Source organism: Protopterus annectens, chromosome 17.part0, assembly GCF_019279795.1.
Source record: "Protopterus annectens isolate FY-2018-M chromosome 17.part0, PAN1.0, whole genome shotgun sequence".
Classification (NCBI taxonomy): domain Eukaryota; kingdom Metazoa; phylum Chordata; order Ceratodontiformes; family Protopteridae; genus Protopterus; species Protopterus annectens.
In genome coordinates, this window is record NC_056751.1 from 65446209 (window position 1) to 65469760 (window position 23552).

A 23552-nucleotide genomic window follows, 5' to 3' on the forward strand; every position below is an offset into this window, starting at 1 on the left:
TGCTTTTTGTTGGCCATTACCTCTGAAGGGTTTCTGAATTACAGGCCCTTATGGCAGTTGAGCCTTTCTTAATTTTCCACAAGGACAGGGTGTCTTTGCGTACTAACCCTTCTTTTATGCCTAAAGTGGTCTCTAGTGTGGCTTTAAACCAAACTATTAATTTGCCTACTTTTTATGCAAACCCCCAAAATAAAGGGGAAAGATTTTGCACACTTTGGATATACACAGACAGTTGCGATATTATTTGAGCAGAACTAAAGGGTTCAGGCAGTCTCAGCAGTTGTTTGTTTCTTTTGCTTTGGGTTCTCAGGGCAAACCTGTTTCAAAACAAACTATTTCTAAGTGGATTGGTTTTGTATTGCTTTCTGTTATTCCCATCATGGTAAGGAGATTCCAGCTGGGATTAGGCCTCATTCCACTAGGGCTACTGCCACTTCTACAGCTTTTTAAGGGGTGGCTACTAAAGATATTTTGGAAGCAGCTACTTGGAGTTCAGTGCATACTTTCTCTAAGCATTACCACCTTCCACTTTACTCTAAATCTAGGGCTGGATTTGCCACTGCAATTTTACAGGGCATTTTGGCAGCTCCTAATGCTTTATAGTTTTGCCATCCTCCCTTACCTCTGCTTTGGGATTCTACCCATATGTAAGGACTGCAGCAATGTGAGATGAAGAACATAGTACAGTTTTGTACCTACCATAAATGTAGATGTTCGAAGATCCACATTGCTGCAGTCCTCCCTCCTTCCCTCTGTTGTTGAAGGTGGTGGTGTGGTTTGTGTTGTACATATGGTAAATATGGTTAGTGCACGGGTGGTTGGTTAGTTTTTGCTGGTTTTTGGCTTTGGCCTTTCTTGTTAGGGCCTTCTGACATCTGGGGCAAGAAAAGACTGAGGAAATGACGTCGGTCATGCGCTTTTGTACCCTGACGTCCTGATGTCAGTTTTAAACACCTTGACCGACGTCAGCCTAATACTTTGGTATTCGGGCCGACCGAGGACAGCGGACTACCCATATGTAAGGACTGCAGCAATGTGGATCTTCGAACATCTACATTTATGGTAGGTACAAAACTGTACTTTTCTTTTCTCTTGATCATTCCTTCCATTTCACCCTAACATTTGTAGTTAGACTTTTACATCTGAAGGCTAGCCTCAATATGACTGTAAAAATACACATAAAACAGATATTGGTAGTCCCAGCTATGTGAGTCTTCTCTACATCATATAGGCATGTATTCTTGTATATGTGCTGTTGTTCATTGCTGAACCTTACTTCAGTAAGAAAGAATTCTACATGTAAAGTTAACTCATGCAAACTGGAGTGATGTATTGCTTGTAACATTGCTGTTTAAAGTTTCTATTCATTAACTTGCACAGTTGTTAAATATGATGTATATTTACTTAAGTTCTGACCTTTCTATTCAGTGCTGTAACTGTATGTCTGTAAATTTCTGGACGTTTATGTTCTTTTTTGTAACTCTGTATGACTTTGTGCCACTGCACTTGGGTTGTGACCAAAAACAATTGGAGGACCTGTCAACAAATAAAAATAAAAATAAAATAAAATGACTACTTAGTGAACCTAAATATTCTAAACATGCATTTTGAGAGATATACTAATTAGGTGATATATATTCTGGTTAATTATTTACATTGTTTCTTATTGCCTGATAGTATACACATACTTGCATACAGATAAACAAATGTATTTTATATATATATATATATATATATATATATATATATATATATATATATATATATATGTGTGTGTGTGTGTGTGTGTGTGTCTGTGTGTGTGTGTGTTATATATAAAACAAACAGAACTTTATTTTAAAACCGTAAAACTACTAATATTATTTTTTCCCCTCCAGGCAACAATGAGTTTTACTGGAGTGATTGGAATTCAGGAAGAGGAGGAACCATCTAATCCAATGTTTCTTACAGAACTAATATTAGATATTCAGTCACTGCTTTTTCAACCATCACTGGAGGATTTCCAGGTTTGCTTCACGATTTTCCTCATTTTCTCAAATTTCCTGCAAATAATAGAAATGCATGTATATATTCAGCAGAATGTGTTTATTGATGTGCTAATGGGGTCATTTAGCTGATTGAAGAGGTCTTCTTTTTAGCCTTGATCTGATCTAGGCATGTGCACTGAAGTGATGAAACACAAAATACAAATAACTCTAATCCAGAACTCTGAGAAAAATTATCTACATTGGGATATCATTGTTGTAGGAATCATGAATGTGTATCTGATGTTGTCAATTTTCATACATTTCTCAACTAATAGGTTTGGATCTGATCCTCTAATCCATCTTGGCCATTACACTAGCTCCTGGCCTCCAGAAACTCTCAAACTCCTTCCCTACTCATAATACACCATCACTAACGTCCCTCAAATCTCAAATGCCATTTTAGTGTCTAGACATGGTTGCCTTCAGCTTAAATTGTAAAGTGGAAGACAAGTCTTTTTTTACATATTTCTTATTTAAAACTACTTATTTAATCTTTAATTTTATTTTTAAGTAGTTACTGCTGATATTCCTTTACTTCATACACCCTTGAGTGTACTCTTTTCCTATCACTGTTGGTAGGCCTAGCCTTCCTTTCATACTCCTTTTACATTTAGTGTATACCTTTCCCCTTACCATAGTTGGCATTTTCCTCTTTACAGCATAATTGTATTTCTTCACTACCATTGTTGGTATTAAACTTTTTCTTCCCTTTCTAGTTTAAAAAAAAAGTTTAGCTTAGTAATTTTGTTATTACTGTATTTTTTCATATTTTCAAAATGTCTGAAAAAAGTCCTTCAGGATTTAAAAAGTGTGAGGCACTAGTTGCCTTATTCCGATGCCATAATCTTTGTGTATATCGCTTGGGCATGGATCATTTATAGCAGGATTGCAGTATATGTGATGGGTTTAACCCCCAAGCACTAGCTGTCAGAAAAAATAAATTGATTTTGAAAGGCTTGTTGCCAATTTCATTCTCCAAAGCCATTACTGGGGCTTAATTCCCCCGACTGCAAAGATAGAGACCCTAAAAAAGATCTGAATGTTCTGAGTCTTCAGCCTGTTCCTCTTCAGAACCTAGAAAGAAAAAAGAGAAATCAGATCCAGAACTACTCATGGTCTGATGCTTGTTGGATCCGATTAAGCCTGTACCGGATCCTACACTCTCAGATCTGAAATCTTTACCAAGGATAACTTATTCTCCTCATCTGGATCCAGTCCCGTCCACAGCACCTTCTCCCTTTTTAGACAGGCACTCCAAATCGCCATCCATATCATCTTCTCAGTCTTCTGGGACTCTCACTGAAACATATGTGGAGAAGATGATGAGGAAATTTTTCACAGTGCAAAATTCAGAAGGGAGATTATATGGCTCCTACCCCTTTGGGTCAGGAAGTCCAATCATTTACTACTCCACCTGTTACTGCTCCTTCTCTAATCCAACCTGTTGTTTTAGAGACCCAAGATCCAAGCATTCTGGGTCTACCTGGTTTGGATCCGAAAAAAGCTCTTCCTTCAGATCTGAATACTGCTCTGAGTGCTATGGCTGAAATATCCTTGGAGCTGGATGACTCTCAGAGCTGAAGCATCCCTGTTGGATCCGGAAGGTTGGAGTTGGCTCTGAGGTTTTTGGAGCCATCTCTTCCTTTCAGAGCCTTGGCAGCGGCCAGCTCGGCTCCAGATTCCACCTCGGGTAGGTTGTTCTCGGAGCAGGGGGAGGTAACGAGCCAGAAACTTTTTTCTTGTCTCCGCTGTCTCCTCTCTTTCTAGAGCAATCTGCCTTTGAGTTTGTGAAGAGAATGTTCCTTGCTCCAGCAGGACAGATGGGTCCACCCTCTACTTCTCAGATGACTTTGCAGCCTGAGCCTCAACATTCTACCCCGCAAGGACAGCCAGCTCAAAGTTTCCAGACTACCCAGCAGGGTATCCTAATCTTTTCTGATACTTCACCGGAACACCCCACCAAAGAAGTCCCTAGGAAGGGAAGGTGCAAAAGGAGGCATTTGGACTCTCCTCAAGAGTCAGTCACTGAGGATACTGATTTTGATGAAGAAGAAGGGTCCCCAAAATCACCACCCAATTATGACTCATTTGGAGACATTCTTGAGATCCTTAAACAGAAGGATGGCTGGTCTTCCCAAGATCCTTCTCCAGAGGAATCAGAATTTCTGAATGCCTTTGGAGGTGGCCCATCTACCTCCTGCCCCCCATTGAGCTCATTGATTTGGTCTCTAGGCAGAAGTGGAAGGAACCTGATTTGGTTGAGCTAGGATTCTGGCTCAACCAGTAGGAAGGGAATTTTGGGTAAAGGGGTGCCAGTAGATGCCATGGTCATAGATGCAGCTACAAAAAAGAAACTTGAGGAACAGAGTTCCACTGTCCAAACTCCTAACAGAGAGTCTAGGGTGATTAACAGATTTGGAAAGCTTGTTTATGCTTCAGTGACTTTTGCACTCAGATTGCTGAACTATCTGGCACATTTTAGGAGACTACAAAGACATTTGATTAAAAAGCTATCAAAATGTCTTTCTGAAACCAAAATTACTGAGGCTCAATCTTCTTTAGTCTCTCAGTTGGCTACCCTACAAGCTATTCCTAATTCAACCATGAGGCTTACCTCACATGCTGAAGAAGGCATCTCAAGGGCCATGGGTTCAGGTATTTCCATCAGGCATGCCTGGATGCACATCTGTGATTTTGCAGAGCCCTTCAAATCCTCATTTGAAAATGCACCTTTGGACAGCACTTCCTTATTTGGCCCCACAGTGAAGGACACATTCTCTAGTTGTGAGAAAGATGGAAAGATCCTCTCTGCAGTTGCATGTGCATTTTTTGACCCCTCAAAGGACCTTTTCCAGGACTCAATGGGGAGGTCAAAAATGTGGTCCAGAAAGTCCCGGGGTCCTTTCTAGTACACATGTGGAGATAGTTCTCCCATACGCAAAGGGGGGAGCTATAATGGAAGGAGACACCCCTGTGGCAGAGGAGGCCCACAAAATCTGGGGTCTAGAGATTCCTTTTCCTGAAAGACCCTTTCAGTGCTCCTGAAAGAAGACACAGTTGCCCACCTCTCGAGGCAGTCCGGAATCGACTCTCTCAACACCAGAGAGCCTGGCTAGATTTAACAAATGACAAATGGGTGCAGAGGATTATTTCCAGAGGTTATATAATTCCTTTTTTCTTACCTCCTCCATTGTTAAGAAAATTCCCCGATGTTCCACCCAATCAGAGGAAAGCAGCAGCACTAGAAATCCAAAAGCTTCTAAGAAAAAGAGTCATCAAAGAGGTCCCACCAGACTAAAGAGAATCCAGGACTTACTCAGAATTGTTTTTAGTGCAAAAGAAAACAGGGGGACTGGAAACCAATTTTGGATTTGAGTGTATTGAACAAATCAGTTCAACACACAAGTTCTGGATGGTCACAGTTCAGTCCATTCTGCTGTTTCTGGGCATTGATGACTGGATGTGCTTGATAGACCTTCAGGATGTATAATATCACATAAAGATGAACAGACTATCTAGAAGGTACTTCTGCTTCCAGCTGGGAACCAGTCACTGTCAGTTAAGAACACTGCCCTTTGGTCACACCACAGCCCCCAGGATGTTCACCAAATATGTGGCAGTAGTAGCAGCTGACCTGAGACTGCAGGGATTCCGAGGCTTTCCATAACTCAACAACTGACTCATTACAGTCCTGACCAGGCATCGACTAATAGAAGCACGTGATCAGGTGCTACAGATGTGTTCAAATCTTGGAATAACCATAAATTATGACAAGTCTGACTTAGAATTGACCCAAACATTAGCATTCATAGGGACTATGTTCAATATTGCATCTATGGTAGCTTATTTTCCTCTTTCAGGAGTGCAGACAATAAGGATGCAGGTCAGGAAAATAATTTGCGGTACCAGAATTTCAGCATGATTGATTCTGCAAGCCCTGGAGTCAATGTCAGTGCCAATAATTTTAGTTCCTTTAGCAATATTCCACATGAGAGTTTTACAATGGATATTAGCAATACAGTGATCAATGCTTTCCCATCCCATGTCAGCAGAGATAAGAATAACTCAAGCATGCAAAATATATCTTTGCTGGTGGATGCAGTCACAATAGGTACTACAAGGCTGTCCTTTCATACTTCCTCAGCCCAAGGCCATTGCAACCATAGATGCTTTCCAGATTGGGAGGGGGGGGGGGAGTAAATAATGTGGGAAGAAATAGCCAGGGGTTGTTGGTATGGCTAGCTTGGCCCTAGGGCTGATAGCCTAGTACCAACCTATGAACCTATGAACCTGTGAAAACAGTCCAAGGCAATTGGTTCCCAGAAGAGGCCAACTTGCTTATTAATGTTCTGGACATGAGAGCTGTCCTTTTGGTGCTGCAGGCATTCCAAGACTCTCTCACTTTCAGAACAATTGCAGTCAAGGCAGACAACATGTCAGTAGTTTGCTGCATCAACAAACAAGGGGGATCCAGATCCTATCCCCTGTGTCAAGAAGCTCTCAGAGTGTGGCAATGGATGTTATCTTCCAACCACTTTCTAATAACAATGCATACTCCAGGAAAGTCCAGTGTAATATCAGACAATCTGAGCAGGTCCGTCTTACTACTTACTGCACAAGTGGTCTCTCAACAACAAAGTGACAGATATGATTTTAAGTCAGTGGGGCCAGCCTTGCTGCGATCTTTTTGTCGTTCCCCTAAGCAACAAGTGCAGCAGGTTTTTTGCCCTTATCTCCTTACCAGTGGGGATCACCAAGGGATGCTCTACTCCACGATTGCCCCCTCCCCAGTCTTCTGCATGCTTATCCTCTGACTCCCCTAATTCCGAAATTCTTGCAGAAATCACCCCGGTTAAAGAGCAAAGTCATCCACATTGCACCTTACCGTCCTTGTCAAATGTGCTTTCCCTTACTTTGGTCTCATCAATAGTATTATAGTAAACTTCTTTGCTTATACTAGCCTAATAACAGAAAGTGATTATCCATTTTGAATTCAGGATCCAATTCCAAACTTTCTGTCCCACCCGACAGGTACGGTTCACCCAGATATCTCAAACCTCAAGCTAACAGCATTGTTTCTCCAATTCCTTTAATAGCCAGACAACCAATGCTGTCTTCCCCTGTCCATTCCATACTTTTATCTTCTCATAAACCTTCTACTAGGAAACTCTACAGGAGGAAATGGAAAAGGTTAATTTGTTGGGCAGAGCAAAATCAGATCTAACCCTTCTCAGCTCCAGTTCAATCTGTTCTGGAATTTTTGGTGAGTTTATTCATTGAAGGTGCTAGTTATGCTGTTAAAGTCCAACTTGCAGCAATGTCTAACTTCCATTTGAGCTTTCAAAATTATTCTCTAGCTTCCTCTAAGCTGTGCAAGGACTTGCTGAGAGACACTATCCCGAAAAGACCTGACGCCACAATGGGATTTAAATTTGGTACTGTAAGCATTAATTCATTCTCCCTTTGAACTGGCAGCTAAATGGGATATTAAATTCCTGACCTGGAAAACTATCTTTCTAGTTGCAATTACATCTGCTAGAAGAATTTCAGAACTTCAAGCATTATCTTCTAAGCCTTCATATTTGATTTTTCATAAGGATAGGGTCACGTTATGTACCAATGCTTCCTTCCTTCCTAAGGTGGTATCAGAATCCAACATCAGCCAAACCATTAGCTTGCCAGTATTCTTCCCAAAATTTGCAAATAAAGGAGAATATATGTTACACTTGTTGGATGTTTATAGACAATCACGTTTCTACCTACACAGAACAAAAAAAATTAGAAAGCTAGATCGGCTATTTATTAAATTATAAAGATGAATCAGCTATTTATTTCCTTTTCATATACTAAATTGGGCAAATCAGTTACAAAGGTAACTCTAGCTAGATGGTTGACAGATTGAATTTCATTTATCTATAACTGCTTGAATCTCCCCTTACCTAAACCTTTAAAGGCTCACTTAACCAGATCGCCGTCAACTTCTTCTGTGTTCCAGTCTAGAACTTCTACGGACGATATATGTGCGGCTGCAACTTGGTCTAATCCTCATACTTTTATCACTCATTACAAAGTAGATCTGGTCTTCAGGGGAAGAGCAGCCTTTGACTCAACCATACTCAGGAATATCCTTCCTTAGAGTCCACCCAGGATTTTAGGTAGCTGGAAACTCTGTCCCATTAGTTGAAGGATGAATGAAAATGGATAACATCAGACCAAGAAGTTATGTACTCACCATAATGTTACATCTGTGTTGTCCATTTTCATTCTTCCTCAACTCCCCACCACCAACCCCCATCCTTTTTAATGACTGATTCCTGGAGGAGTGAGAGGCTTCAAGGACATGACCGTCCTTTGTATTGAGCTCCAGATATGACAAATTATAATAGTCTTTCTACCAAGCAGCAAACAATATCTGAGGGATGTTAGGGATTGGTGCATTTTGGGTAGAGAAGGAGCTAAAGAGTTTTTGGACGCCACAAGCTAGCGAGGATCAGATCTGAATCCGTTAGTTGAGGAAGAATGAAAATGGGCAACACAGATGGAACGTTATGGTGAGTACATAACTTCTTGGTCTGATGTTATCCATTTTCATTCATCCTTCAACTAATGGGACAGAGTTCCCAGCTACCTAAAATCCTGGGTTAAGGGTAGCGGGTTCAGGGGTTGCCATAAGGTGTCACACACGAATGCACTTGTGTGAGTTTGGGGAACCATTAAGTCTTCCTTTGCCAATGCTCCTTTTGAAGGATCTTTCTTATTCGGCCCCAAAGTCAAAGAAACTCTAAACAGGTGCAAGAAAGATGGAAAGACCCCATTTGCAGTGGGCATACATTTTTCTGCTTCCCAGTGATCCTACTCTAGGAATCAGAGGAGCGAGAAGATGTGGTTCAAAAATCACAAGGGTCTTTTCAGGACACGTGGTGGTGGCTCCCCTCGGGGCGGGGGACTCTAATGGAAGACACCGACCCCATGGCACAGATGGCCCACAAAATCAGGGTTCCAGAGATTCTTTCTCTGGACAGTCCTAGCAGCGGTCCTGAAAGGAGGCCTGATTGCTTACCTCTGGAAGCAGTTGGGGAAGATTTTCTCTGCACTCAAGAGCCTGGCAACAAATAACTTTGGATACTTGGGTGCAGAGGATCATTGCCAGAGGGTACCATATTCCCTTCACTCTTTTTTTGAAGATCAAAATGAAGACTCTATAATGTTCCACCCAATCAGAGGGATGAAGCAGCATTAGAGATTCAAAAGCTGCTAGAAAGAGATTCTTCCAAAAAGTCTCACCAGATCAGATAGGATCTGGATTTTACTCAAGGTTCTTTTTGGTGCTAAAAAAGACAGAGGACTTGAGACCAATTTTAGATCTCAGCCTTCTGAACAAATTTGTTCAGCAAGCAAAATTCTGGATGGTCATGGTTCAGTCTATAGTTCCCTTTCTAGAGGAAAATGATTGGCTGTGCTCTATAGACCTTTAGGATGTGTATAACCACAAAAAATGGGCAAACACTCTGGAAGGTTCCTCCGCTTTTGGCTAGGTGCCAGTCATTTTTAGTTCAGAGTACTGCCCTTTCGCCTCACCACAACTCCCAGGGTGTTCACCAAGTGCCTGGCAGCAGTAACAACTCACTTGAGACTGCATGGATTCTGGGCGTTTCCTTATCTAGATGACTGGCTTGTCACCACTCCAACCAGGCATCTACTGCTTCAAGCAAGAGACTTAATTCTGTACCTTTTTGCTCATCTGGGCATTACAGTGAATCAATCAAAATCTCAGTTAAGGCCTACTCAAGATCTGGAGTTCATAGGAGCTCATCTGAATACCATCTCTTGTGTAGCTTCCCTTCCTCTTTACAGGCTACAGAAGATAAAATCCTAAGTACAAGCCATTCTCTCCAAAGACAAGGCTCCTGCACTTCTAGTCCTTCAAGCTTTAGGGTCCATGGCAGTGACCATTACCTTAGTTCCACTAGGAAGATTTCACATGCGGCTGCTGCAATGGTTTCTATTTTCCCAGTTGTCTGTACTAACCCATCCAATGGTTCATCCAGTTTTAATCACCAGTCATTGCAAGAAGGACTTATTCTGATGGATGGAATCTGAGGAAATTCTTTTAGGCCATCCCTTTGTTCCACCTCAACCCAAGGCCATAGTGACCATGGACGCCACCCAGATGGGGTGAGGGTGGGGAGCATTATCTGGGAAGAACAGTCCAAGGCACTTGGTCCCTGATAGATGCTAATCTGCTATATCAGTGTTCTGGAACTGAGGGTAGTACTCTTAGCGTTGCAAGCCTTCCAATCTGTCCTCCCTCTAGGAATGATTGCAGTTCAGTCAGACAACATGTCAGTAGTCGGGTGCATCAACAAACAGGGTGGAGACAAGTCTTACCCCTTGTGTTGAGTAGTTCTCAGACTGTGACAGTGGGCAATATCCTCCAACCAATTTCTAATAGCATTGCACATCCCAGGGAGCTCGAACATGATAGTGGACAAACTGAGCAATTGCATTATTCTGCCTCATAAGTGGTTTCTCAATCCCAGAGTGACAAAGGAGATTTTCCATCACTGGGGTCAGTCTTGCTGCATACTCTTTGCATCACCCCTAAACAACAAGTGCATCAGCTAATTTGCCCTAATTCCCCCTCAGGGGAGCCCCCAAGAGATGCTGTCCCTCACGACTGGCCCTTGAGACTATTCTGTGCCTTTCCCCCTTCCCACTGATTCCTCTCTTCTTAAAGAAATCCAGCAGGTTGAGAAGCAGGGTGATCTTCATTGCACCCTTCTGGCATCGACAAGTTTGGTTCCCCTTCCTGTGGTCTTATCTAATTCATCGTTCATGCATTCTGGACCCAGTTCCAGATCTTCTGTCTCATCCACAGGGACTGGCCCACCCCAGTCTTCTGAACCTCAAGCTTACAGCTTGGCTCCTCTAATTCCATTAGTCACCAGGCAGAAAAAAATATCTTCCCCAGTCCAAAAAATTCTACTGGCTTCCCATAGACCTTCCACCAGGAAACTTTACCAAAGCAAGTGGAAAAGATTTTCTATTTGGATGCAGAATAATGGCCTTAACCCCTTTTCCACACCAGTTGAAAAGGTATTGGAGTTTTTAGCTATGCTTTTTGGTCAAGGAGCATCTGCTTTTACTATTAATGTTCAACTAGCTGCTATTTCCAATTTCCACAATGGCTTTGAAGACCATTCACTAATTTTCCATAGATGGTGTACAGTGTTCATGAAGGGAGTTTTGTGGTTGAAACCTCTGTTTAAAGACCTTCTAGCTCCTTGGGATCTGATTTTAGTATTGCAGTCTTTGGTACCTTCTCCCTTTGAACCGGTGGCTACATGTCACTAATAGTTTCTGTCATGGAAGATCATTTTTTCTCATAGCCATTACCTCTGCCAGAAAGATTTCTGAATTACAAGCAATATCTTCAAAACCCCCATACTTGATTCTTCATAAGGATAGGGTTATTCTAAGAACCAACTTACCCTTTCTTCCTAAGGTGGTCTCAAAAACTAATACTAATCAAATCATTGGCGTATCTGTTTTCTTTCCAAATTTTTCTAATAAGGGTGAATCTTGCTTACATTTGCTGGATGTTCACAGACAGTTACATTTCTACCTCAACAGGACTAAAGAGTGTAAAAATTTGGATAATTTATTTATCTCCTTTTCTGGTCCATCTCTGGAGAAACCTGTTTGAAAAGTCACCTTGTCAAGGTGGTTACGAGACTGTATTACTTTCATATACAATAAAAAGAATCTCCAGTTGCCAGCGCCAGTAAGAGCGCATTCTACTAGAACAATAGCCACGTCTGCTGTTTTCAATTCCAAGGCTTCCATGGATGAAATATGCTCAGCAGCAACCTGGGCTACTCTGCATACCTTTATCGCTCATTACATATTGGATCTTGTCATCAGGAGAAGAGCATCTTTTGGTTTTATGGTTCTTAGGAATATCCTTCTGTAAGGCCACCCAGGATTTAAAGTAGCTGGGAAATCTGCCTCAGCTGTTAAGGATAAATGAAGAGTGACAGCATTAGATAAAAAAAGTTACATACTTACCATAACATTCCATCTGTATTGTCAATCTTTATTTATCCTTGGCACCCCACCTCCTTCCCCCTCTTGCAGACTTTTTGGAGGATCAGACGCTTGTCCTGGTAACTTTATCAGGTTTGATCTTGGACATAGTCTCTTCAATTTTGTATATATAGTCTTCTGTCTTTCTGTGTAGCTGCAAACATGATCTGAGGTAATGTGGAAAGGGGTACTGTGGGTAAGTTTTAGCTTAAGAGTTTTTGGCTTGTGCAAGCAATGTAAAGGCTGAACCAGTTCCAAGGATCAGAACCATGTCCCAACTGCCAAGGATAAATGAAGATCGACAGCCCAGATGGAACATTATGGTAAGTATATAACTTCTTTTTCTCAACATTTGATCTCTGTTTGCAGTAGCCTAAGCTGCATGGGTTATATCCTGCCAATGATATGACCACTGGCCAGTTTTCAAAGTTCAGGGCACGTTCCCCATAATTGCGTGAGACTTGCAGGCAGATACATAAAAGCAAGTGGTTAGGGTGTCAAAATCTTCATAGTTTTCTTGCCATTGAAGTGCATCCTCTCTGCGGGCTATGTTGAACTAATGGTTGGCTAGCGATCCTTCAAAACATGGAAATGTCAAGTTTATGGTTATGAGTGGATTTTCTCTTGGGAGGCGAAATGCATAAAAATAAGTTTTGCTTTATTTTTTCTACATGTCCAAGTAGAATATTTGTGTTAAGGGCAGGATAGTGTGTCTCTGTGGACTGTCACTGAAAATTTTACCTCAAATCCTTCATTTTTTTAATCAGGAGAATTACCAACTTACCCAAACTCTGCTACCTGCGTTTCAGGCTTTTTTCTTAGCTAAGTCATGGCTTATAGGTGGAGTAATTATCAGTCTCCCCTTTTTTTCCCTTCTCCCATCCACAAGAAAAAGAAGAAAATTTCTCAGGAGTCTTCAAGTATCAGGACAGCTAGATCACTGTCTCAGCTGCCAATGGGTGACTCTGTGTGACCAAGCCTGGTCCATTAGACTTATGATCATAGTCTCTCAGATGTAGCTGTTTGGAAGCAACTAAGGACCGACCAGTAGACATGTCATATGTGGGTGTAAAATTGTCCTCACCTAGAGAGAACCACTCTTGTCAGTCTCTGGAGAAGGTGCATATGAAGTCTTACTGCATAATCAGGCTAAGATGTCTGATTCCTGGGCTAATTTCCTTGATGTGGGTTGGTCTTATTTCAGAGGATCTCTTGAGAAAAGAAAACAAAAAGTTAAAAATGTGACTTTTTCTGTTTTTCTCACTATGGCCAGGGAAGACTTGGTGGATTTTGCCAAGGGATTACTTTCTGCTTTTAACATTTTAAATCCTGTTTCTTTACTGACTACAAATGAAAAAAGAAAAAGAAGTAGTTGTCTTTTTGAGTGTTGCAGTAGCCTTTGGCTATTGAGGTTGTACAACAACCTGCCACTCTTCAAAAAAATGACTCCTTCCACCATCTACAGTCTGACTGCTGACTGGGCAAGTTCTTGGAGGAAATCAGCAGTCAAAATGTAGACAACTACATACTTTCTATTTTTTTTTTGGTACTTTCTTACCACCTCAAGAGAAAGCAGCTCTGAGGCTTCGCAAAAGCAACAATCAGCTTCAGACTTAATTTCAGGCTGGAAGGGGAACGCTTACTCACAGAAATTATTGCCATTTTAAGTAAATTTTATTTTATTTTTTAATGCAAAGCAGTATTTCACTTTTAAGAATACTGTTAATTTTACTAATATTGGAAGATTCATGTCAGGAACTGCTGTTTTATAAAGGGGTTTATTACTGATTTTTGCTGTGTTTTTCTGATTTCAAATATATTGTTTTGAGACATTTTATTGAAGTGTTTTTCAATGCTGGTAACTTATTTTTGTGCTTTTGATGCTTGAGTACACTTTTTGGCAACTTACCTTTATTACTTGATTTCTATCAGGCCACTTTTAGAGAAAGGGACTTTGAGTTGTGACAGGAAGTTTTGTGTTATGCTTGTGCTTTTACTTTTGAAGTGGAACTGTTTTGGAAAGTAAGTGTGTGTGTGCTGCTTGTGAACACTTGTCTGACAACTTACCTTCTGAACGACTCTTTTCAGCAGTGTTTACTGGCAGTCAGGTTTCTCCGTCAGCTACAGCGTGGTACTTTTCCGGTTCTGCTGTTTCTTCACCTGCTGAACCTAAAAAGAATAAACAATAACAACAGATGAAGGAGCCCTTGCTTACAGTGTGAATTCAGACTGTGCCTCAGCCACTGGTGGATAGTACTGCACTGGCTGTTCATTGTTCCTTAGACCATTCAGCAGAATCTACATGCTTCTCTGGTGTAGTGATCCTTCTTCTTTGGGTCTGGGAATTTCCCCAGGAGATTCTTCCAGGAGTGGCTTCGGAAAGCGACCTGCTCCCTGGGATCAAGTGCTGTCTCCCAGTTGGCCTTCTTCCAGGGGTGTCTCTAGAAAAAAGAAACAAAAATGGTTGGACATTGTTCATCTAAGGACGTTTTGCCTGTTCAAAATTATGATTTTCTTAGCTTGGACAGAGGTTTATTGCAGGTTTTCATTCCTGGAGAGCAGAAATACATACCAAATAGTGTACTTGAAAAGAAAATTCCTAAGGAAAATATGTAAGAGGAGTCTAGACAGAGACTGGGCTTTTTCTCCTGAACATACTCAAGTCCACGTCTCTGATTCACAGGAGCTTATGTCTTCTCCCACACCTTTATGGGAGGTTTCCTTTTCTGTGACTATTTCCAGGATGAATAAGCTATTTTTCTGGGGGAAGGTGGGTGTTGCCTATGAACTGAGAAGATTTTGTGATATGTTGCAAGTGGATACGTCACATGCTACACCTGTTCCTCATATCATGCCAGTCTTGGAGGATGTGTTAAATGTAAATGCTGCCTGCAGTAACCCTGACTCTTATTCGTCAGTCCTCAAAAAAGGCAGATAGACTTTATAAAGTAACTTTAACTAATAAATTGCATTGACAGTGAGAGATTGTTCAGCCTCATCTTCTTCAGAAGGTAGGCCCTGTCCGGTCTTATTATTTCTTACCTGCCTCAAGGGTCTAAACATTCTTTGAAGAATGTGTGTAATTGCGTAGATAATGTGTCTTTAGCCACTGCTCCTACTGCTGTTGTTTTGTGAAGATATGCCTGGATGCATAATCAAATGTTTTCTGATGAGGAAAAGTCTTGAGATTTTAAACTTTAATTTAGATGAGGTTTTGTTTGGTCCTTCTGTTGTTCAGGTTCTCAATCAGTTTGATGAAAGAGGAACATTGATTCAGGGAGTTGCTAAGATTTTTAAAGCCCCACCCCCCAATAATAAAACTTACAAATCTTCTGCTTCCTTCAAAAGACAAAATTGGACATCCTTGCCATCTTCTGGCAAATAGGGAACCAAAAAGATATGACAGGAAGGTAACGATAAAAAATAAGAATCCTTTCAGAAAAAGGATAGACTATACCTTCAGAATGACAATGTCAGCATTCTTACCCCCCTCCTGCATCTCTAAAGCTGTCCTGAAAACTGTTTCTCAGTATCCCCCCTTCGCAACGGATTGTTTCAGACTCATGGGTACTAAAAGTATTTAGGAGGGTTAGAATAGGCACTGGATACACAAACCTGCTTTCAGGGGAATTCCTCCCCACCTTCCCAACTAAACAGTACTTTCCTAAGGTTCTTCATCACATGCTGACCATAAGCAGTGTTGTGCTACTTACTTATCAAAGTAATAAGTTTCTATTACTAGTTACTTTTAAGTGAAAGTAATATATTACCATTACTAAAAAAAATATTAATATTACTATTTATTAATATATTACTATTACTAGTTACTAACTAAAGTAACTAGTTACTTTTGAGTTACTTTTACGTAAGTATAGTTTATCAATTCTCTTAGATTTACTGAAACAGTACTTGTGTGTGAGGAATAAATGCTTACTGCACACGAATACGAGTGTATTAAAGTTGTATACACAGTGTTACAATAATGATGAATAGCATTTTACAGTTTACAAAGTCCCACAGACTAGTCTTTATAATCAGAGTCACAATTTAATACTTAAACCAAAGTACATACAACAAGCAACACAAGACGTATAACAAGTTATAACCCATCAAATTTTCAACAACATGCATTAGGCTAATCTGCTAAAACTAATGCTGAGGACGCAGAAATGCTATGTCATATAGGTCTAACAAAGTCAACCAAAATATCACAACCAAGCAAGCAACCGGCACTCAAGCAACCAGAAAAAAATTCAAAGAAATACAGTACAGTATGAACAACTCAATTTTCATGTGTTACACTTTATGTTTCCCTCTGCAGAAACATACCTTATGTTTTTAGAGTTTTAAAAAAGAAGATACAAATAAATTCCCTCTCTCTCCAACCTGAGAATAAGTCAAACCAAACAAGACAAATAGCTAAACTGGCAACACCTATTTCACACACAGTCAGTTTAAAACAAATTGCACATTCTCTCTCCAACTTCTCTTACACACCGTCTCTTCAGCTTTCATATATGCATTCACTCACTCTTTCTTTCTCAGATCTCTCACACATTTTACAGGACAATGCAAAAACACTAATAGACATCTGCTAAACAAAGCAATACTGTCTCACAATGAAAATAGACTTGGTATTAAAACTTTTCTGCCCTTGAAACTCACATTTATTGAAACAACATTGAAACCTCCACCACATCCAAAGAAACTGCATCTGGCCAGTGGTGGATAAAGATTACCTTTGGGCTATTTTCAAATCAGTGGCCCCTTGCACACAAAACATAGATGTGTTCTTTTCTTTGATACACCTTTATGACTTTATTAAATTATATTCCTTGTATAATACAGCACACTTGTTAGACAGAGTGCATTATACATTTCTTGTTTGAACATTTTTCCAGTAGGCTGTACTGTAGGCAATGAAACAAAATGCATGAACCAATAATGACAAAACTGCCCAATTCAGAACATTTCCATCCTAAAAGTCTACTTCCACACCTGCACTATAAATACAATGACAGTAGTGTAAGCCATAGGCATCTTGCACAGCTTCTTGCACTTATTTTCAATTTCAGTTTTTTTTTGGGGGGGGGGGGCAAAAGGCCAAAAAACAGGGAAACATTTTTAACATTGTTTGTATAATTTTGGAAAGTTTCTAGAATAAAATGTTGTGTTACCACCATGCATTTCACTGGCAAGCCTTGAACCCAGGACCCTGTGCACTACAGTCAGAGCAACATACCACTATGTCAAATCAGCAGTTTCCTGAAGGATAGGAAGACTGAAACTTAAATGACTATCATTTAGTGAATTCAGTTCTCACTTCTCACCATAGCTGTCAACATTTTAGCACAAAAAAACCTGGACAAAGCCAATAATGGGGAATACAAATTCAGTTCTCACTTCTCACCATAGCTCTTAACTCTTAGCACAAAAAGCCTGGACAAAGCCAATAATGGGGGAATACAGCCCCAACATGGGAACAAATTTCAAATAATGATCTTATAAACTTAGAAAATTGCTAGAATAAAAGGTTTTGTGTTATTATTTATTTTCTGAAGAATATGAAGTCTGAAATGCAAATGCCTGTCATTATTTAATAAATGCAAGACACACACACACACACACACACACACACACACACACACACACACACACACACACACACACACACACACACATGTATTTATCATATTGTAATCAAAATGAATGCAGCTACTGAAAAAAAATGGTCAGGGACAATTTTGGTAGTTATCACTATACCTTTTTAAGACATTCAACCACTGAATTTACAAGCCAGGTTATCTGTTTATTTACAGACTATAGTAGCAATAAGAAAGCATCCATGCTTGCTTCTTACCAAGAATCTCAAGAACCTTGTAATCTTATGTGCAGGCTCATTCCTGAGTGAATGAAGACTATGTATCAAACTCATGAAGTTGTAATAAAATCTAATTAAGAAGCACTAAGACATCCTCAAAATTTAACATCTTATATGGTATAGTTAGTGGTCCTGTGGAAATGCACTTATCTGAGCTTTTGATAATCATTGTGCAGTAATATTCATCTGTTTCAGTATTTGGAAGTAAATGAAGAAATGTACAAGAAAGAAGAAATCAGAAAGGCTGGCTGCTGCAGTGACCCCTATGTCTGGTAACAGTATGTTGGCCTTTCATGAAGGGTTAGCTGATGAGAGTGCAAGGCTGTGGACTGGGTTTGTAACACAGAAGGAGGGAGGGAGGGAAGTCAAAAGGCACAAAAAATAATGCTGCCATGTGAAGTACAGGCTGAGAATCTGTAGCTCTGTGGTCAGCAGCAGACCTAACATCCTCTGTGTCACACACAGCCATATACAGACACACGCACATGTATGCACATTCACACACATGTGAAAACATAGATACAATCTCACATTTGCAGTCATGTGTATATTAGTACTTTCTATATCAACATGAATCTATAGGCCCTGTGAATTTTCAGCACATAGTTCTGAGATACAGACAAACTTTCTGTTTTACATGACTCTGTATACTCTGAGACTTGTCAGCACAAAGTTATGAGACACACACACACGCACACATATGCACATGCAAAGCACACACAATCATACAGATGTGGACTATCTCAGTAAAATACTACGTTGTCACAAATTATCTCTATAGAGGATCATTTCTGATACAACACTGTCACAGTACTGCTCAAAAGTGGGTGAGTCAAAAAGGCTTTGGATATCATCTGCTGCAATCCTATGATCTGGGTAAAAACAGAAAATATGCTGCATAAAGTTACATGTGCCAAGCTGAAACTGAACATCTCCACAGGAAATACGTATACTTTCAATACACACACACACACACACACACACACACACACACACACACACACACACACACACACACACACACACACACACACACACACACCTTCCCTGAACATAATTCAGAAAAAAATAAGGTTTCCTTACTGCAATTTCATTAGTCAGTTAAATAATCCTTCCTGTTTGGAGTCTGCAATTTCATTCAGTTAAATAATCACTTCCCATTCTGAGTGCATTCATTTAAGTGATCCTTTCCGTTCTGAGTTCCGTTTCCACTCACAGAGCATTTGAACAACCAGAAATGCATGCACGATGTGAGCTCCTTGAGATCAATTCTGACAGGCTGGTAGCCCTGATGGAGCTGATGTCATTGCCCATGTGATAAGATCAGAGCACAAAGCGCAAAAAATAAAAACAAAGAGAAAAAAATTGGAAATTAAGGGGTGCCACTTGGAAATTGTGGCACCCCTTCATTTGGACCCAAAAAACAAGTAACACAAAAAGTAATGCACATTTGCGTTACTAAAAAAGTAACTTATTACTATTACTGTGTTACTATATTGAAAAGTAATGCCTAGTATTACTAGTTACTAAAAAATTTAATATGTTACAGTAACATGTTACTTTTGTAACGTGTTACTCCCATCATTGACCATAAAAGCCATAGAACCAGTGCCTTTAGACCAAAGGAAGGAAGGCTTCTACTCCAGAATGTTTCTAGTACCAAAGGAGGACTTTTCATGAAGACCAGTTATACATTTGTGTTATACATTTTTCTTTTCTCAGTCTGTGAAAGTACCAAAATTAAAAATGCTGACTCTACAGAGGTTTGTATTGATCATGGCTCTTCTGAGTTTTTTTCGAAAAGTTACTTATCAAATTCCCATAACTACAGGCTTTAAAAGATTTCTCATATTCTTTGTGTCTGGGTCACATTGCCAGTATTCTGCAATAGTCTTTGGGTTATACATTTCCAAGGATGTTTAGAAAGTGTATAGCTCTGGTGATAGCTTATGGTAAACTGTGGAGCATTCACATATTTCCTTAGTTAGACAACTTGCTTATCTTTACAGAGTCTTTTACCAGATGTCAGGAGTCCTTAACATAGGATGTTAAGTTGTCAATCTCGCCTTCATTCTTGCTGGATGGGTTCAGAGCCGATCCTCGGCTCCAACTCAGCACTTGCTAAGCTCGAGAGCTAATTTTACCAGCTCGAGGCAACCCTATATCCCATGATGCAAGGCGGAGACTACCCAGATCTCGTTTGCAGCTTTGCTAATGAGGTGCCTTTTTTTACCAGCTCCAGGTAAGTTTCTGAATAATAAGACTTTAGTCTCACCCCTTTAATTTTCATAACTATAGTTGTTTTTTGTTAACCTTAACGCTTATTTTAACCCTATTCCCGTTAGTGTTCCCTTTTATTTGGGTTATTTATCCCCTTTCCCTAGGTTAGGCCTTAGGCCTTCCCCTTCCTAAATTTTTCCTGTCAGGGATTTTTTGTGTCTGACTGTGTTGTATCCCTGTTTAGTTTAGATTTTTGGATTGGGTGTTTTTTGTGTGTGTGTGTTGGTGTTTTTTTCTTGACAGCTTGTGTTTCCTCAACACAGCTATGTCGAAGGACACAAAGGTCTCAGGCTTCAAGAAGTGTGACTCGTGCTGTCAGAAGATGTCTCTGACAGACGGTCACACTTCTTGTGTTTACTGCCTGGGACCTCTGCACCTGCAGGACTCTTGTGCTATCTGTCATGCCTTCAGCCCAAGAGTCCTGCAGGAGCACAGAAATAAATTGATATTGAGGGGCTTATTAAAGCCTGAGAGCTCCCCGACTAAGTCGGTGCCGGGGAAGCCCTCGAAACCTATCAAGCCTTCGGCTGAAAGTTCCAAGCCGTCGGCTACTGGTTTATCTTTTCCAGTGTCGAGATCGGCTCCGGCCGGAGCCGATCCTTCCATTCTAGCAGTCACAGTATCGGCTCCATCCGGCGCCGATACTGCCAAATCTGGACATTCCGTGTCGGCTCCGGCTGGAGCCGACGTATCCTCGGCTCCTTTGGCTCCATCGGTCTCTAAAAAGAGATCTCGATCCCCCACATTAGAATCGATACGTTCAGCTCCGAGATCACCCTTGCTCTCGGAGCGGAGCCATCGGAGCTGTTCTTTTTGGTCATCCAGGCTGTCTGATCACGACCTCGAGAGAGTGGTGAGTAGACTATTAAAGTCTCAGGCATTGGCCCAAATGCTCCATAGCCCGTCTCAACATACGGTAGCTATTTCACATCCACCAAACATTCCTCTTTCGACTCTCTTACAGAGCTCGGAGCCAGAGCTCCTCGGAACAGTGACCATTGTAGCTTCAGAGCCGATATCACCCCTTTCGGCTCCGTCGTCCTCTGCTCCGATTTCCTCCTTGAGGACTTCATTGGAGGGATCCGGGCATCTGGTCTCTCTTGTCGGCTCCGAGGGGGTGAGTGGCATCGGACCCTTGTCCGACCCCGTTCTCCCTCTCGGGGCTTCAGCGTTGGTGAGCTCAGCCCTGACATCTGCCTCGGAGCCTTCCCTCTCAGTGAGGCCTGGAGTTCCTATCTCTTCGGAGAGGGAACCTTCTGGTCTCTCTGATGGGGGAGCCTTCGAGGTGATGAGGAGTGTACTAGCTCCTGGGCTTAGTCAATGGACAGTTCCATCAGCTCCTCCCACTACAGTGCCTGCTGACGTCTCTTCCCACTCTCTTACCCCTGGACCCAGAGATCCAATGCCTCAGGTTTCCCCATTGGGAATATCTTCCTCTTCCGAGGCTTCTTCTGATCCGTCAGGTGAACCTCCGCGTAAGAGGACATGTAAGAGGAAACATCTGGACTCCCCTGAGTCTATTACATCTGATACTGACCTGGATGAGTCGGAGGGATCCCCAAGGTCCTCCTCTGAGGATGTCTCTTTCTCAGACATCCTTGAACTCCTTAAGCAGAGGGGGAACCGGCCCTCCCTTAATCCTTCTGAGGACGAGTCAGTATACCTGGAGGCATTCGGATCTCGACCCTCCACCTCCTGGGTGTCTCCGCCTTTCGACCCTCTTATGGATGTAGTGGCTTGGAAGGCGTGGATGGCTCCGGATTCGGTGGAACCTATTCCTAGGAGGCCTTCTAAATTCATTACGGCCCCACCAGATAGACAGTATTTGACAAAGGGTGTCCCAGTTGATGCCATGGTGGTGGCTGCTGCCACCAAGAAGGAACTAGCTGATCCTTCAGTTCCTGTCCATTCTCCTAACAAGGATTCTAGGACTATGGACAGGTACGGCAAGCAGATTTATTCTTCAGCGACTTTTGCCATGAGTTCGCTGAACTACTTGTGCCACTTCACCCGCCTTCAAAGAGATGTTCTTAAAGAGTTGGGAGAAGTTTTACAGGATCCGTCAGCTGCTGGGTCTCAGGATAACATTAGCTCACAGCTAGGAATCCTTAACTCCATTGTTAACTCCTCTATGCGGCTCATTTCTTATGCAGCCGATGGAGCGAGTAGGGCCGCAATCACAGGAGTGGCTTTAAGGCGTCAGTCCTGGATGCAGCTTTGTAATTTTGCAGACCCCTTCAAGGCGTCCTTCACAAACTTCCCTTTTGATGGTTCGACCTTGTTCGGACCTCAAGTGAAAGACACTTTGACTAGATGCAAACAAGATGGTAAGACTCTTTCTGCCGTAGGAGTCCATTTCTCCACCCCGTCAAGACCTTACCCCAGAGGACAGAAGGGAGGGAAAATGTGGTTCTGCAAATCTCAAGGAGTCATGCCTGACGCACAAAGTCAGTTTACCCCCAGAGGCAGAGCGGGTAACAATAATAGACGCCGCCCTAGGGGCAGAGGGGGTCCGCAGAATCAGGGTAGCAGAGAGCCTCTTTCTGACAAACCCTTCCAGCATCCCTGAGATGTTGCCCGATTGTCCACCTTCGGAGGCAGTCGGGGGATGATTATCGCTGTACCCAATAGCCTGGCTTTCCCTTTCTCAAGACAAATGGGTACAGTCGATTATATCCGAGGGTTACAAAATTCCCTTTATTCAAACCCCAATTCAGCAAAAGGGAACCCTTCCAGATGTTCCACCCGGTCTAAGGGAACTAGCAGTACTAGAAATATCAAAACTGCTAGCAAAAAGAGCCATCCAGCCAGTCCCAGCGGACCAAATAGGATCCGGAATCTACTCAAGGTTCTTTTTAGTTCCAAAAAAGACAGGGGACTGGAGACCAATATTAGATCTGAGCAAATTAAACAAGTTTGTAAAGAAATCAAGATTCTGGATGGTCACGCTTCAGTCCATTCTACCCTTTCTGGGCAAGGACAATTGGATGTGCTCGATAGATCTTCAGGATGCGTACTATCACATAAAAATTCACAGGCGCTCCAGAAGATTTCTCCACTTTCGGCTGGGGATCAGTCACTTCCAATTCAGGGCCCTGCCCTTTGGACTCACTACAGCCCCCAGAGTGTTCACCAAATGTATGGCAGCGGTTACGGCTCACCTGAGACGTCAAGGATTCCAGGTGTTTCCATATCTAGACGACTGGCTCCTCACTGCCACCACTAGGCATCAACTTCTCCAAGCCAGAGATTACACCATTCACATTTGCAGAGGGCTA

The 23552-nt window shown here is 41.6% G+C and overlaps 1 protein-coding gene across 1 annotated transcript in view; it reads left to right on the forward strand.

The window, feature by feature from the left end:
• The window catches only part of DNAH6 (dynein axonemal heavy chain 6), a 5071261-nt gene that overhangs the window by 379086 nt on the left and 4668623 nt on the right, over positions 1-23552 (forward strand). Inside the window, exon 11 of the mRNA XM_044059309.1 lies at positions 1914-2006. Within this exon, the coding sequence (XP_043915244.1) occupies positions 1914-2006 (93 nt within the window). The remainder of the gene's footprint in view (positions 1-1913; positions 2007-23552) is intronic.